Raw genomic sequence first — 15,192 nt, forward strand, 5'->3', positions numbered from 1 at the left:
TCCGAGAACTCCTGTAGAAAGCAGGAGGAGGCTTTCGGGGGGCGGTAGACAAGAGCCACCTGGAGCTGTGTGGCACCAGACAGCGTGAAGTGGAGGCACTCAAATGATGATGTTGTGACTGGGATTTCTTTTAACAGGATGTCAGAGCGGTGTATAACAGCCAGGCCGCCACCACGGCCGCACTGCAAGGCTTTTGGATGTAGGAATATCCAGAGGGAGTGGCTTGATTGAGTGTGATAAATTCATAGGGATTCTGCCATGTTTCAGTCAGGCAGAGAAAGTCCAAAGTTTTATCCAGAATTATTTTGTGGAGGAGTAAAGCCTTGTTGTTGAGTGAGCGAACATTCAGTAGCATAAAAGAGGCAAATGGAGGCACTGTGATAGCAGACACAGTATGGACAGGTGGTGGGCGTGGCCCAGGTCGATGGCACTGTCGCGCCGCCGCCACACTAACCAGGGGCTGAGTTTGCCCTGGCCCGAAGTGAGGCCGGCACAGCCATAGTTGTAGCCAGGTAAACAAACTTATGCCTGGTAGCCCGATGCACGTAGGGTGGACGGCGCAGGAGCCGAAAAGATTTTATCACCTCAAGGCAGTCCAGTAGCACGTGCGTTCCGATGATGTTCCTGAGTTCCATTGCGGAGTATTTGAAACAAGACATGATGAGATGTTCGGTTGTTAGCAGCCTAGCTTGGCGTGCTACTAGCTCCAGGCGAGTTGACAAGCCGGGAACGAGCCGCAACTGTAGCCCTCAGACGAGATGATTGTACGGTACTAGCTCCAGGCGAGATGACAAGCCGGTGAACGAGCCGCGGCTGTAGCCCTCCGACGAGATGTTTGTACTTTGTCAAAGCAGTACAGCAGCCAGCCGAGATGGGACCAGGCCATCCACGTTGGAGCATCCACGGTAGGAGAATTCCAATATAACGTTAGTAGTTTGAACAGCCAGGAGAGATGGAAAGGTCGGATGCGAGAAGCGGCGACAAACACGCCAGCGTCCTCTCAGCAACCGGAAATCATGAGAATGTTGAGAATTCTACAGGGAATGTTAATGAAGAAGGAGTGAATAGTGGCAAGAGGCAAGCCGAAGGCTGCTGACAAGGCCCGACGCTAATTGTAAAGCAATTTACAAAAAAAATCACTGAACTCAAATGCTGATATGGTACATGAAAATTTAGCTAAAAATGTGGAGAATGCAATCAATCATTTTGTACGATATATTGGCACAGGCTGGCATGCAGCAGAACAATTGCTTGCCTGGCCACCTCCGAGAGAGCGAGAGAAAAAAAGATGCACATTTAAAAGGGTCTAAATTCCAGCTGAATTGCGGGTATTTGAATAAATTATTACTTAGTATTGAGCATAATAATAAAAGTCCCGCAAATCTAGCCATCATAATGTGAGAGATTCCCACACATTTTACCCTGTACCCTGTCTGACATTAATATAATAATGGAGCGGCCTGAATGCGGGACTATTGACGGACCAACTCTGACTTCAATTGAACCCCATGCAGAGACACACACACGCGCGCAGGACCACTTTGGGGGTGCCTCTCTTTTGTTGCTCTCTCTCAGCAGGATTTGTCACCGCTGAAGTCAAATTATAGCCTAGGTGCTTCAACATCAACCGCTATCGACAGGAAAGGAAAACCAACATTTAGCGATCAGGAACCGTCAGGAATCTTGCAAATACAGAAGCATGACCGCCTAGGCTATAACGTAGAGAACATGGATGACTTCTCTATTTGACGTTCGATTGCGGACGTAAACAGACAGCTACAGACACGGAGTGCACATTAGGCTTACTTTCACTTTCTGTGCGTATTCATTACGTGAAAGATAATTAGTAGCAAAACAGTGATCAAATATTACATGGCAGTGCGTTTTGTTTTCAAATGTTTTCATGCATGTCTAGATAACAGGTGAGGGATGTTTAGGAGACTCGTAAATCCTCAAATTTAGCAAAGCACAGCACCTTTATTTGGCCATGGCTTGTATTCGAGTCAGCTATAATATAGTCCTTTATTTCTTGCGTTTTATTGTGAGACATAGGCCTACTTTTCGTTTGGAGCGGCATGGGTAGGCTATCAAAAGCAGATGTTTAATTTGAGATTTAATTTACGTTTGGACTGTTGATTATATTGCTAAATATCGGGACTGATGACCACTGAAATCTGTGGGGTTTTTAATGGCTTACTATTAAGTTTCATAGTGTCGGGAATTTCGATTGCCATCCACTTATTGCGAGATAAGGTATCCGCGTTTTCATTCATTCGTGTGCTGTGCTGCAAGGGAAACCTTATTCCATATAGCCAAAAATGTCTAAGATAGCCTAAATGTAGTTATTTTTTAAATTATGCATGATTTACTTTTTTATAAAATTCATAGGCTGATGCCTGGCAGCAACAATTGTGTTTAAATGTAGGCTTCAGCCTCTAGCTCAGAAGTGTGCAGCATGCGACTAGCTTGAGAGCAATGAGAGCAACGTGTTGGAGACTCATGGTGTACAGTAAATGACTTTTCATTGGCAACAATACCAACCAACAATATAAAATATTAAGAAGAGCTCTTTTATGAGTTAAATTGAAACAACATTATACTGGCTTTTATTTGTCCAAATCTGAGGCCCGGCTATAAATAGAATCCCTGCCATAATTTGACGATTTAGGTATGCACGTGTGTTTCAGGCGTAGTGCAAGCACTAATCTCTGACTGAAAGTGCACAGGACTTGTGCATTTGAGAGTGCTCTCTCGCGGCTGTAGACGTAATGTTTCACGTAGGGTTCATGTCAGTTAATATAAATTAACATTTAAAAACATGTTCAATTATATATTTTTTCATATATAAGTTGCACCTGACTATAAGTCGCAGGACCAGCCAAACTATGAAAAAAAAATGCGACTTATAGTCCGGAAAATATGGTATAGAAGATATCTCACATTAACGTTTTCTTCTTCATTGGCGCATATGGCGAGAAAAAGGCTTAACGTGGTTTAATGTACCTAATCAACGATCAATGATCACCAAACTTCTCTTTCATATTGCTCCTAATAAGCACATAAAACTGTCAAAATGTCAAACCCAAAGTCCAATTATTATGGACGTTATCTAACATTAAGCGTTTCTGCTTCATTGAGGCCTGAAAGGAAAAAGCTTAACGCAATTCAATGTACCTAAACAATGATTCATCGTTGTTTTCCTACCTTAAGCCACATTAAGCTTTTTCACGTTAAGCGTTTTAGAATGTCCCAGCTGAGCCTGAAAACAAAAAGGGTAACGATACCTCCAACAACGTTAGCTCGCGCCGGCAATGAGGCTCCACAGACCCGAGGTAGTGACAGGACAACAGCGGGGGAAAACATCCAGCAAAGAGGGAGTGAGAGTGAGACGTCCAACGTTGCCAGAGGAGGTATAAGGCACTCGGTAGCCTAAACCGCTATCTGGTTTTCCTTCACCGTCGTCGAGTGAACAGCAGACACTTAGCAGCTAAACAGAACTCATTCGTTAGCTGGCTAGCTTACTTAGCTTGCTAGCAACGCCACTTATCTACACACGACTATAGCCCTTAACTTATGAGACTTTTTGTTTTTACACTATTACAAAACAAACAAACTCGTTACTCGTTACACACAGTTCCCGAATAGACAACTGGCATACCAAAAAAAATAGCTTATTTACAAAATAATCTCATCACATCTGGGTCCTTTCACCTGTAGTCAGCCTGACTAACGTTACTCCCAGGGCGTCTTATTATTCCAACGCTCGCGCACTACTCAAAAACCCGGGGACCCCTGTATGAACTGTGATTGGCTGTAAGCCAGTCTTAATGTTCTATGGGTTAGAGTGCCTACAAATAAACTCTTGAAAGTTCTCAACAACTATTTAAATATTGAATGTAGTTTTACATATTTAAGTATTAGCATATTTATTAACTTATCTATTTATCTATTTAACTTTATATCCGCATATTTATTTTCCCTGTGGGTTACATTATGATGACTTAAAATATTATGTTGTCATTTAAGAGACTTTATCATGGCATGAGCTCAACAAATCTGTCTGGGTTCTATGACTATATAGGTTGCTACCATAGGTTACTGTGTATGCTATGTTAAAGGAGAATTCCGGTGTGATATTGACCTAAAGTGTGTTGAAACATGATACCGAGTGTGAACGTATGTCTCAAAGCCCATCTCGGATTGTCCCCTGCACTCCAAAATCTGGCGCTAGTTAGCCGATGCTACCAACAGCTTTTTCAATGGTGGTGCTTCGGCATCGGGCTAGCCATGCAAATAAATCACTGTTTTACACCATTTACGGGGCTCAATGTATCTCCACACTTCATTGGTAGACTTCTGAGGGCCCTGACATTTAAAACGAGACATTGAGAACTTTGAAAAAGCACTGGTAGTTTACTTACAAGACGATTTATGCAGACAGTATCTTCACAAAGTTTAGCTTAGCAGCCATCTTGAATTTTGTCACGATAAGTCGAGCAACGAGTAAGAATGAACAGGAATGATAAGGGATCAGATTCCAAAAATAATTCAGTGGAAATGCATGGATTCCAGTTTCTTCCAGTAGCAGCAACTGGAATCCATGCATTTCCACAGAAACCGTTTGCATGATCTTAGCTCCCCGGCCTTGTGCCGTGGGAGAGGGCCGTCCCACCTTACCCGGAGGTGGGGGAGGGGCGCCCTCGCACCGGGCCCCTGCGGGTCCGGGCCGGCGGCGTGCCGCACCTCCCGCACCCCCTCAAGCTCCGCCCCTGGTTTAAGGGCCCTATTTTGCACCCTGGCGCATGGTGTAAAACTAGTTTTCCACCCGGCGCAAGGTTTATTTTCTTATTTTGCATGTTTATTTTTTTAAACAATACGCCCAGGGGTGTGGCAATTAACAACCTAGGGAGTGGCCTAGCGCATTATCTAAAAATCGCTATTGAACACCACCTAAAGCGCATTACGCTACTGACCAAGAGAAACCTGGTCAGAAGTCTATGGCGAGTTGTTTATATGTTATTTTAAGAGCGCATTGTCAGTCATATCGGCGAGTGTGACAGATGTCATTCTCATTGGTTTAAATAATGTTATGCCCCAAACACACCCATGACTGATTAAGAAACCTAGGAACACCTTGTGCCATGCGCTCAACGTTTGATAACGAAAACACTCTCAATGTGGACTGGACATCCTACCAAATTTGAATAAGCTTATGACAATGCGCTTTAGACTGTCATGATAGGGCCCTCAGGCTTTAAATTTAGCAATTTTTCACTACCTATAGTCAAGTCAAGTCAAATTTATTTATATAGCACATTTCAAAGCAATAGCATTGCACCAAAGTGCTTTACATAAAATAATAATAATAATAATAAAAATAATAAGATAAAATATCTTAGAAATTAAAAAAATCTATAGAAATTAAAAAGTGTGTGTAGCAACAAAACTGGGTGCTTCTGGCAACACTTGTTTTCCTCTGAAGAATGCTATTGAAAAAGGTCTCCTTAATTCCAAATGGAGACACCGTTGACCGAGTTGATCCAATGTACTTTAAAGCAGGTAAAACTTGAGGCTGGCTTGCGAAAGAATAGTTCTTTATTCTGGATGTTAACAACAGAGTTCTGATAGCTCTGTTGCACAGCACAGCACAGTGTTGCAAAGTGAATGTACAGTACATGTACAGTATATGTACATTCCCATTATACCCTTACAATACTACAATACACACTCATTTTATTTCCTTTTGCTATAGGCTGCAGGCTGTTCGCACATGTTGTTTTCTTGGCACATAATTTTCTGCATATAATTTCACAATCAAGTAGCTTGCATATACAGACTGTGCTGTTTTTCCTGTTGGTACTTGTGCGTGCATGTGTGATTGTGAACAGACTACTAATAATAACAATGCATTTTATTGATCAGACTGTGAACAGGATCAATTTGCCTGTGCCAATGGAATGTGCAAGCCGAAATACTGGGTATGTGACAGGGTCAATGACTGTGGAGACAACAGTGATGAGTTGCAGTGCAGTAAGTCTTCTTAATGGGTTTCTTTTCCTTATGTTAACTTTTCCTCTTTCATTTATGGCAGTGGATATTTGAACAGATGCTACTCTAATAAACACTCATAAAAAGAAATAAGAAGAATAACTGACATTGGTATATAACTTGATGTACCGCAGAGCGGTACAAAATATGACCGCCGCCCAGTCCAGCACATTTTTTCCACAAAAATAAGTCACGTTTTGTCTAATTGTGTTCTTTTCCTGTGTATGTATTTGTTACCACATAGCCTAACTAGGCTATAGCTGCTATTAGGACTCAGTACACTTATGTGGTAGGCTATGGACTTTACTGTGCACATTTCGGGTAGCCTATCCTATATCAAGGAAATAATTATTGAAGAAATGCAGGCTACATGCCATGATACATGATGCACCGAAAAAGTAAATAGATTGTGTGCAAGTTAACTAGCGTGAACATTGCATTTCATCACACTATGATCACAGTCGTTATGCCTCGTCAAAATTCAGTGAAAAAGGAAGGTTTGCTTAATCACAGAATAAACCTCACTTATTTCACTTTGGCTAGGCCTATATATAGGCTATATATATATAGCCTATAACTGAGCGAATAAGCCTGGCATTGATCATGTTAACCTGCCGTTCTTTGAACTCTTTAAAAAGGTTGGGATGTCTGTCTGTGAGATGCTGGCTTAGCATGTTCGGTAACACTTTATTTTAATGTGTCGCTGTTACAGTGTACCAACCTAATTAGGTACAGTGGTACAACCTGTGTAACAACATACTTGCATTATGTATTTGTGGGTACCTACATATAGTTGTTACATTGTGATACTGAGTGCTTTTACAAAACTTTGCCAATTTGCCTAAATTTTCATCAGAGGCAAAGAGCTGACCTGAGACCTGCTGGATGGGGTAAATCTGGTCATGATAGGTTTGATATACAAACCATTCTTAGCTCCAGTCAAGGCCTTATTGTCTTCAGTGTACATGTAACAGCTGTGCTGCTACAACCGTGTTACTCTTTAATACAGTGGAATAAACCTATTTTATCCCGAAACGTCGGGCATTGTATCATTTTTTTTTACGGGAGGGCATCATGATACCTTCCTAGTATCGCTACATCGTACACACAAATAGGAAAAAAAATTAAAATGCATCGCCAATTATACTTGGGTGACCATTAATTTACCTGGGCCCAGGTAAAGTCTATGTTTGGGAAACCATTATAGGTCATTGTAGGTTCTGTTTGGCACCCCAAAAGAAAAACTGCTGCTTCCACTGAAACTAAAAACATGGTCTTAGATTATGCACATATGATAATTATTCACACTTGGTGAATTTGGCCCATATTTAGAATGGGAAATTAAAGTAAGTTTATGTATTGATAAAGAAGGGGCATTGTAGAATAATAAAGAAAAGTAATTATATTTCCACATCGCTGTAGGGTTTGGTGAAATTGGATTTTGATTGGAATTTGAGTGGGCCATTTTTTAAACCCCAACACTTTTTTGGTATCACTGTAAGGAAAAAATCAACAGCCTACTGTATAGTCATAAATAAATATCAAATTAAATTCTAGTCATCTTTGAGGGGCAGCATTTGGATCAATTGTTTTGTTTTTATCCTATACTTATGTACTAGCATGAAAGGTCTGAGCCTGCTAGGTGGTTCAGTTTTGAGATATGGGGCTGTATTTTGCACACTGCCGCATGGCGTAAAACTCGTTTTCCACCCGGCGCGAAGTTTAATTCCTTATTTTGCACGTTTAATTTTTAAACAATGCGCCCAGGGGTGTGGCAATTAACAACTTAGGGAGTGGCTTAGCGTATTGTCTAAAAATCGCTACGCCTGGTCAGAAGTCTATGGCGAGTTGTTTATATGTTATTTTAAGAGCGCATTGTCAACAGTCATATTGGCGGGTGCACCTATCATCCATGAACGCACACCAGCCACGTCCAAGCAAAACATTACAAATTGCACGATTACAATAGGAAACATAATTAGAATAAAGATATTACGAAATACTGTACATCTCATGATGAGTAGTTATTCAGCATCATTTGCAAATTGGTAATGACGGTTAAAAGTGATTAGGGGAGAGGAGAGAGACACGTATGGAGCACAGCTGAAGACGCACTGTCACGAGATATAAGCAACTCCTCTGCAGGATAATCATTTGAGCAATATTAGGGTAAGTGTTGCTTTTTCCAGCCTATGTTTTCGATGGTAACCCATTGTCAGTCAATAGTGAAAGTAACTGCATATAACTCTCTTGTCGTTGACTGACACCATGGTGAACTTAGTTTCACTTTGTCAATGGGTTCAAATAATAGAGGAGTGCAAATGCGTGAAGGCTATACTAGGTTTTAGTAAAGCATGGTTTAGTGGAATGACTATTCCATACGGTCTCGCAAGCAGCCTCCTTCAAATGTGTCGTTGAATGTCAAAATACCAATGCATTTATTTGACATCGCGCTTTGCGCTGTTAAAGGGAATGACAGATGTCATTCTCATTGGTTTAAATGATGTTATACACCCCAAACACACCCATGACTGATTAAAAAACCTAGGAACACCTTGTTGCGCCATGCGCTCGACGTTTGATAACGAAAACTCTCCCAATGTGGACTGGACATCCTACTAAATTTGAATAAGCTTTTGACGAGTGACGATGCGCTTTTGACTGTCATGATAGGGCCCATGGACTTTAAAATTTGAAGAATAATTAAGAGAGATCCACACAAATTCACACACCTCTCTCCTCAGGAAACTGGCTGTACCCTATTTAAAACAGTTTTGGCCTGATTTTGTTTTTAAAATGCAGGGTGCCTCATGGATAACATTTTTGTATGGGATGTGTATGGGATTCCCCAAAACATTATTGAATTAACATGGAATGAGCTTTTAATAAACTTTGCTTGCCTTGCCTCTATCACTGTCATAAGCAGAGATGTTTTCAGTTTGCTGAAATCTTGTTTATTGTTTTATCCTCATGCCTTGTTTTTTGTTGTTCCTCTTATTCCATTGTGAGTGTACCAGAACTAATGTAATTAGATGCAGCTTTACCTGCTGTATTTTATTTTAAGATGCTTAAGGAAATGTGCAGCAATTATATATAAATAAATGTAAAAGGAAAAATTGTCTAATTTCTCCAGGCTGTGGTAAGGGCGAGGTACGATGTGGTGATGGTACCTGCATTCAGCAGAGTGGCGTTTGTGATGGCAAGAAAGACTGCGAAGACAGTAGTGATGAAGCATCCTGTAAAGAATGTGAGTGAAGTATTTTTGAAATTAAAGATGACATAGAATGGAAACCCATTTTTACCTTTCCTTTGTTGAAAAATGAGAGTTCCGTGCATTGTCATAAAACTGCCATAAAACATGTTTGTTTCTAGCCTAGAAATCTAGACGCACCCTAGCAGCAGCAAATTACATTTGCTGCCAGGGCTAGTCTAGCAACTCTCCGTTGGCGTGTGAGAACTTCTATCAGGCCAATCAAATCGTGTATAGAGTCGTTAGGCGGGCTTGCAACAGTTTGGTTTGAATTCCCTGCTACTTGAAAACAAATAAGATAATGTTGCTGTTGGCGAACAGTGTGACGCGAGTTAAGCTTTTATTAAGTCTCAGAAATCCACTGTTAGGCTTTTTTAATTCAATTAATGCAGGATGTTTTCAAAGTCAAGTTATACACATGCTCAATAATCTTAATACAAAATAAGCGTATAATTTTTTTATAATCGAGCATCCCTACTGAGAACCTGCAGCATGAAGTACTTTCCCCACAATGTTGCACTTGCTGCTTTTTTCTGAACGTGCATGCTTTGGAATTCACTGTTCTCAACAATTTATTGTTTTACTGTATTACTTTATAACGTCTTTTTGAGGGAACTGTTTTAATCCTTTTGTAGGTTCTCATATTGACAGTATAAATTACTCCTACAGCCTCAGGGATTTGCACAGACTTCACTTTCAAGTGTCAAGACGGCACCTGTGTGAACAAGATAAATGCTGAGTGTGACCACGACAAGGATTGCGCCGATGGATCTGATGAGGAGGGATGCAGTAAGTCAGAGAACCGTTCACTGTGTACTTTTCTCTTGACACCTTTGCACAAATGCAAATTCTTGTTTTGCCTCAATGTGTATCCCTAAGCTGAAGTGAAATAAAAATTCACTAACAGCACAGATTAGGCCCAATTCTATGAAAGACCTCATTAAAAAGTTCTAGCTGCAGATCCAAGGAAGAGTCTGTAAACAGAGTATTTCCCAAGGGGAGAATTCAGACTCCTTGTTATGAAGATTCTGTTCGTACCGGCATACCCTCTACGCTTAGCCTAGAAATCTAGACACGCCCTAGCGGCAGCAAATTATATTTGCTGCCAGGGCTAGTCTAGCAACTCTCTGTTGGCTTATGAGCTGGAAAAATTAAACTTCTATCAGGTCAATCAAATCGTGCATAGAGATGTTAGGCGGGCTTAACAGAATGATTGATGGCAGAGTTGCAACGGTTTGGCTTGAATTCCCTGCTACTTGAAAACAAAGAAGACGGATGTTGCTTTTTGCGAACAGCGTGACACGAGTTAAGCTTTTTATAAGTTGGCAAAAGTTTGAACTAGCCAACTAGCTCTGCTGGTGGGGAAACGCATGGGACTCATAGCGCTGTCCTATTGCATGCAGAGGGAATTTGAAGGACAACCAATTATCCTGCCCCTCGGACTGAGCACTGCCAACGGTGAGTGCCCAGACCCTACATTTTAATGTGGGTCTAGCTCGTCAGGCTAACTGAAGCCATTTAAGCTCAGTCCATTTCGGGTTTTGCAAGTGTAGTCCAAAGACAAACTGCAAATTTCTTGGGGCCGGTTCCCCAAAATGTTCTTATCGCTAAGTCGTTTTTTTAACCTATTCCTTCACATCTCTCTTAACGTTATGGCATGATTCCCGACACGTTCGTACGCTAAGTATATCTTCTGTAAGTCACACGTTCGTAAGGTTGGTCTGGACCATTCGTAAGCTCTTTCTTAGCGTTGTTTGAGCTCAAGACGCTAGTCGCCGCCACTGTGCAGCAGTCTTTAGAAATCAGCGCAGCGCAGTACAAGTCAAACTATGGTAGGTCTACAGTATGTTGACAATGTTGTGGCTCAATGATGATTTTATATTATGGACATTTTAAGACTAATATGTTTGCAATGGATACAGGCCTATTTATGAAGTTTACTTTATTTGGTATCAGAACAAATATGGTGGTAATTATTTACTATTTCGTAATGTCATTAAATCGTTCAAATTGGCAATCACTTTTTTATTTTTTTAAATTAAAAGCTGGCAAAGAATTTGCCTCTAAATGGTTAAGATCTATAAATGGGTAAGCATGGTGGTGTCCAGTAAGCGACCAAACTATGGCAGCGATCCAACGTGTCCTTGTATTGAATCAAAGACGGCGCCGGCCGCAGAGCCGTTTAGTCCATGTCGCTCCATAGCTCTTTTTTTGTTGCTGTTGCACAAGTTATTCCAAAAGCTGTAAAACAGTGTCACCTTGTGCAAGCTCACCTCATCCAGCAAAACTTCAAGTTCCTGATGAGAACCAATGCCCCACCATATTCTGTAATAACCGTTGTTCATTGTAGATAGGTTGCTTTTTATCAAACCAATGGCAATCAATACCGCATCAAACAGAAGTAACTGCAGCTGCTTGCCAATCAATTCTATTTGTAAGGTATCTTACCATTAATATAAAAGTGTAATACATAATTTTTAGAATGTTAAACCCATGCCAAGAAGCGGCACAAGTGGCACAACGGGATAAGGAGGGTGGATGATTAGCGAGGGATAGGCCTATCTGGTTAGTCTACTGTACATATCGTGTGAACATATTACTGACAATTTGATAATTTAATTATTTGACTGATAACTTAAACTATACTTTACTTTACTTAAAGCTTTTATTGTCCCCTAAGGGCGATTTGGTTTGCAGCAAGACATCCATACAGTAGACAACATGGGACAAAAAGTACAACATGACAACATGAACACCCAATGGGTGAAGAAAACATACATGCAGATAAGCAGTGCAGTGTGTATACAGGCAAAAAAATAAATAAATAAATAAATAAATAAAATACAATAAAAACAGGAAACACTTTCTGCTCTCCATGGAGTACCTTCATACAGCAAGAAATCATATCTCACACTGTGCACCAAAAACACCATGATGTCAGCCCAGAGCTCCAAAATCTGAGTTCAATAGAGAAATGGCACTGGGAACAAACAAATGTCTATATCTATTGGTTGTAACTGCAGGGAATATGAAGCTAGCATTAGAAGGTAGCAACTGAAACTCAGAGTGAAGTGGATGACCATTTGCTGATAAAATAGATTCTGCCTTTTTTTGGACAAATCTACTGTACAGGTCTGATGGGCTGCTTAGTTTTCAGCCTCGCCCTGGGTTCTTCCAGCCACAGTTGGTCAGTTGGGCCAGACCATGGAGAGATTTGTATACAGTCAAGAGGAGTTTGAAATTGATGCGGTAGCGGATGGGGAGCCAGTGGAGTGAAGCCAGAACTGGGGTGATATGTTCACGTTTTTTAGTGCAGGTGAGGAGTCGGGCGGCTGAGTTCTGAACCAACTGCAGGCGGCAGAGCTGGGATTGATCAATGCCAGTATAGAGAGCATTACAGTAGTCCAGTTGTGAAGTGATGAAGGCATGGATGACTCTCTCAAGATCGCTCTGGGGCAGGTAGGCTTTGGTCTTAGCTAGGGTTCTGAGGTGGAAAAAGCTCTTCCTAACTACTGCACTGACCTGCTGTTCAAACTTGAATTTGCTGTCAAAAATCACGCCCAGATTTCTGAGAGAGGGCCTGATGTTAGAGGCAATGGGGCCCAGGGCATTGGTGGAGAAGGCCGGAGAGGTTTTGCCAAAGACAATTAACTCAGTCTTGCTCTCGTTAAAGGAGAATTCCGGTGTGATATTGACCTAAAGTGTGTTGAAACATGATACCGAGTGTGAACGTATGTCTCACCTCGGCTTGTCCCCTGCACTCAGAAATCTGGTGCTAGTTAGCCAATGCTACAGTGGGTCCCAGTTAAAAATTGACACTTCATTCACGACCATGGTGAATGGTGAAATGTAAGTACAACTGCAGCCGCTTGGGGGCAGCATAGTCCGCTGTGGAGTTCCACGGTCGAACCAGACGGGCGATTCGACAGCAAGGGCTGTGATTGGCGAAGTTTTCAGTGCGTTTCTCTGTGTTTTTAGCAGCCCCTGCAACATGCTAGTCCACTGTAGCCTAAGCCTTGTACATAATGTTAAACATAGTTTTGGATTCAGTGGCAAGATTTCTTGATTGTACAGTGTCTGTCTCTCAGTAATGTTTTAAAATGAGAGCTTTGTCAGCTGGCAGTAGGCTACTTTGTCGGTAGTCATGAGAAGTTAAGCTTGCTAACAGAACATAAATATGCTGCCCAGAAACCTTGTGAATAGTTCTGATTTTTTTACTACACTAAAGAGGTTGAAATATAGACTTTGCCTACAGCATCTCCTTAACAGTAATGTTAACAAAATGACAGCATTCATATGACAAAGAAAAACGAATTCGGTCACTCAAGACTGTGCCACAGCAACCAGTGTAGGCTACAGTCCTACCCAATAGGCCTACTCAAGCAGATAGCGTTGTCTGGACGGTCGAGTGGGTTAATGCACGTATTTCCAGAACAGGTCTGCAACTTTCAGGTAGTTCTGAGTTCGAATCTAGGCAGGACCAGAGCCATATAAAGGCCTAGGCCTGTTATCATTTTTTGCAAGGTGTTGCTCCTGGCAATACTTGTTTATAAGACGTTTGGTGATTAATTGATAGCTGTTTTTGGGACACGTTAAACGTTCTTTATAATGAGCGATCCGGGGAGTAAAACGACTGTTACGCTGTTACAACTGTAGGCTACAATGATTGCAATACAAAAATATGCGTGTTAGTTTAGTTAGTTTTGTGATGTTTTGCACTTTTTGCCTCATGTGTTTTCAGGTTTGAGATCTTTTTGGCAAGATTGACCTTGGTTAGACTCTGCATATGTTATTTCTCCATTATGGAAAATAAAGTCAATTTTCGACACACGCCTGTTATTAGTTCAATAACAAGTGTTGCTTGTTAAAACATGTGACTAGTGAAACTCAAATGATTTTAGAAATATTTAGCCAAAGCCAAAAGTGTTAGAGAGACGCCCGGTGCAGCTCAGATGTCTTCTTAATTTTCTTTATTCTTTAGTAAAGGTGCAGAACATTATTAAACTTTGACTAACGCTTCGATGTTAGTTAGTCAAAACATCGACACATCGAAATGTTAGTCAAAGTTTAATAATGTTCTGCACCTTTTACTGAAGAATAAAGAAAATTAAGAAGACATCTGAGCTGCCCCGGCCTCTCCTCCTCTCTAAAATATCTGTCCTGGCCTGGTTGCAACGGATTGTGGCCAAACGACAGAAGAGCGGAGAACCCTCCTTTGTCTACCAAAAGTGTTACTTTGTGCCCCGCTCCCCACTGCTTGTGAAAGAAGGGGATGGGGAGGGGGCTTAACGTGAAAAAGCTTAATGTCACAAAACGGCAACGAGTCGTTTTAGGCTACAGGCCTTCATAATGGTAGGCTACAGGAAGTGGGGAGGGTATGGGATGACCAGAGCCGCCATCTATCGTCTTTCCAGGCACACAGCTCGTTATATCGACTGCCTTAACAGATAGGCTTTGCTCTTGGGTTTGGCCTTACAGCGAACTCAATGCTCTTGTTGCTTGCAGTTTGTTAAATAAAGCGATGCAGATTACATGATTTATTTCTGATTAATTGGCGTCTTTTGATGTATTTTGCAACATTTGCTTGTTAGGCTGGGCTACTGTCAATGTCCTGTACAGGTCAATGTTCAACAATTGCTGGTGTAGGCCTAGGCTATTAATCAATTAGGGACTGTTCGTTATTTATTTAATTAAGGGGCTACGGAGGAGTTTTGGGAGCGTTAGTCAAAAAAGGCGGACCCTCCCTCGCCAGCAAGAATTTTTCTATGACCCTCCAAAGTGATTGAGAAAAACGCATGACCCTCCCCAGTCCCAACAATTTATTGATGCCTTAGGCTACTGGGTCAATTTGGGAGCTTGCATGCTACGACTCCTTCCTTGAAATGCCTTGAAAA

At 41.4% G+C, this 15,192-nt stretch overlaps 1 protein-coding gene across 1 annotated transcript in view; it reads left to right on the top strand.

Annotated features, from left to right (window-relative positions):
• The window catches only part of st14 (ST14 transmembrane serine protease matriptase), a 114,152-nt gene that overhangs the window by 66,771 nt on the left and 32,189 nt on the right, over positions 1-15,192 (top strand). Inside the window, exons 13-15 of the mRNA XM_048260097.1 lie at positions 5,923-6,030; positions 9,182-9,295; positions 9,968-10,087. Of these exons, the coding sequence (XP_048116054.1) occupies positions 5,923-6,030; positions 9,182-9,295; positions 9,968-10,087 (342 nt within the window). The remainder of the gene's footprint in view (positions 1-5,922; positions 6,031-9,181; positions 9,296-9,967; positions 10,088-15,192) is intronic.

Source organism: Alosa alosa, chromosome 13 (genome assembly GCF_017589495.1).
Source record: "Alosa alosa isolate M-15738 ecotype Scorff River chromosome 13, AALO_Geno_1.1, whole genome shotgun sequence".
NCBI classification, from domain to species: Eukaryota; Metazoa; Chordata; class Actinopteri; order Clupeiformes; family Clupeidae; genus Alosa; species Alosa alosa.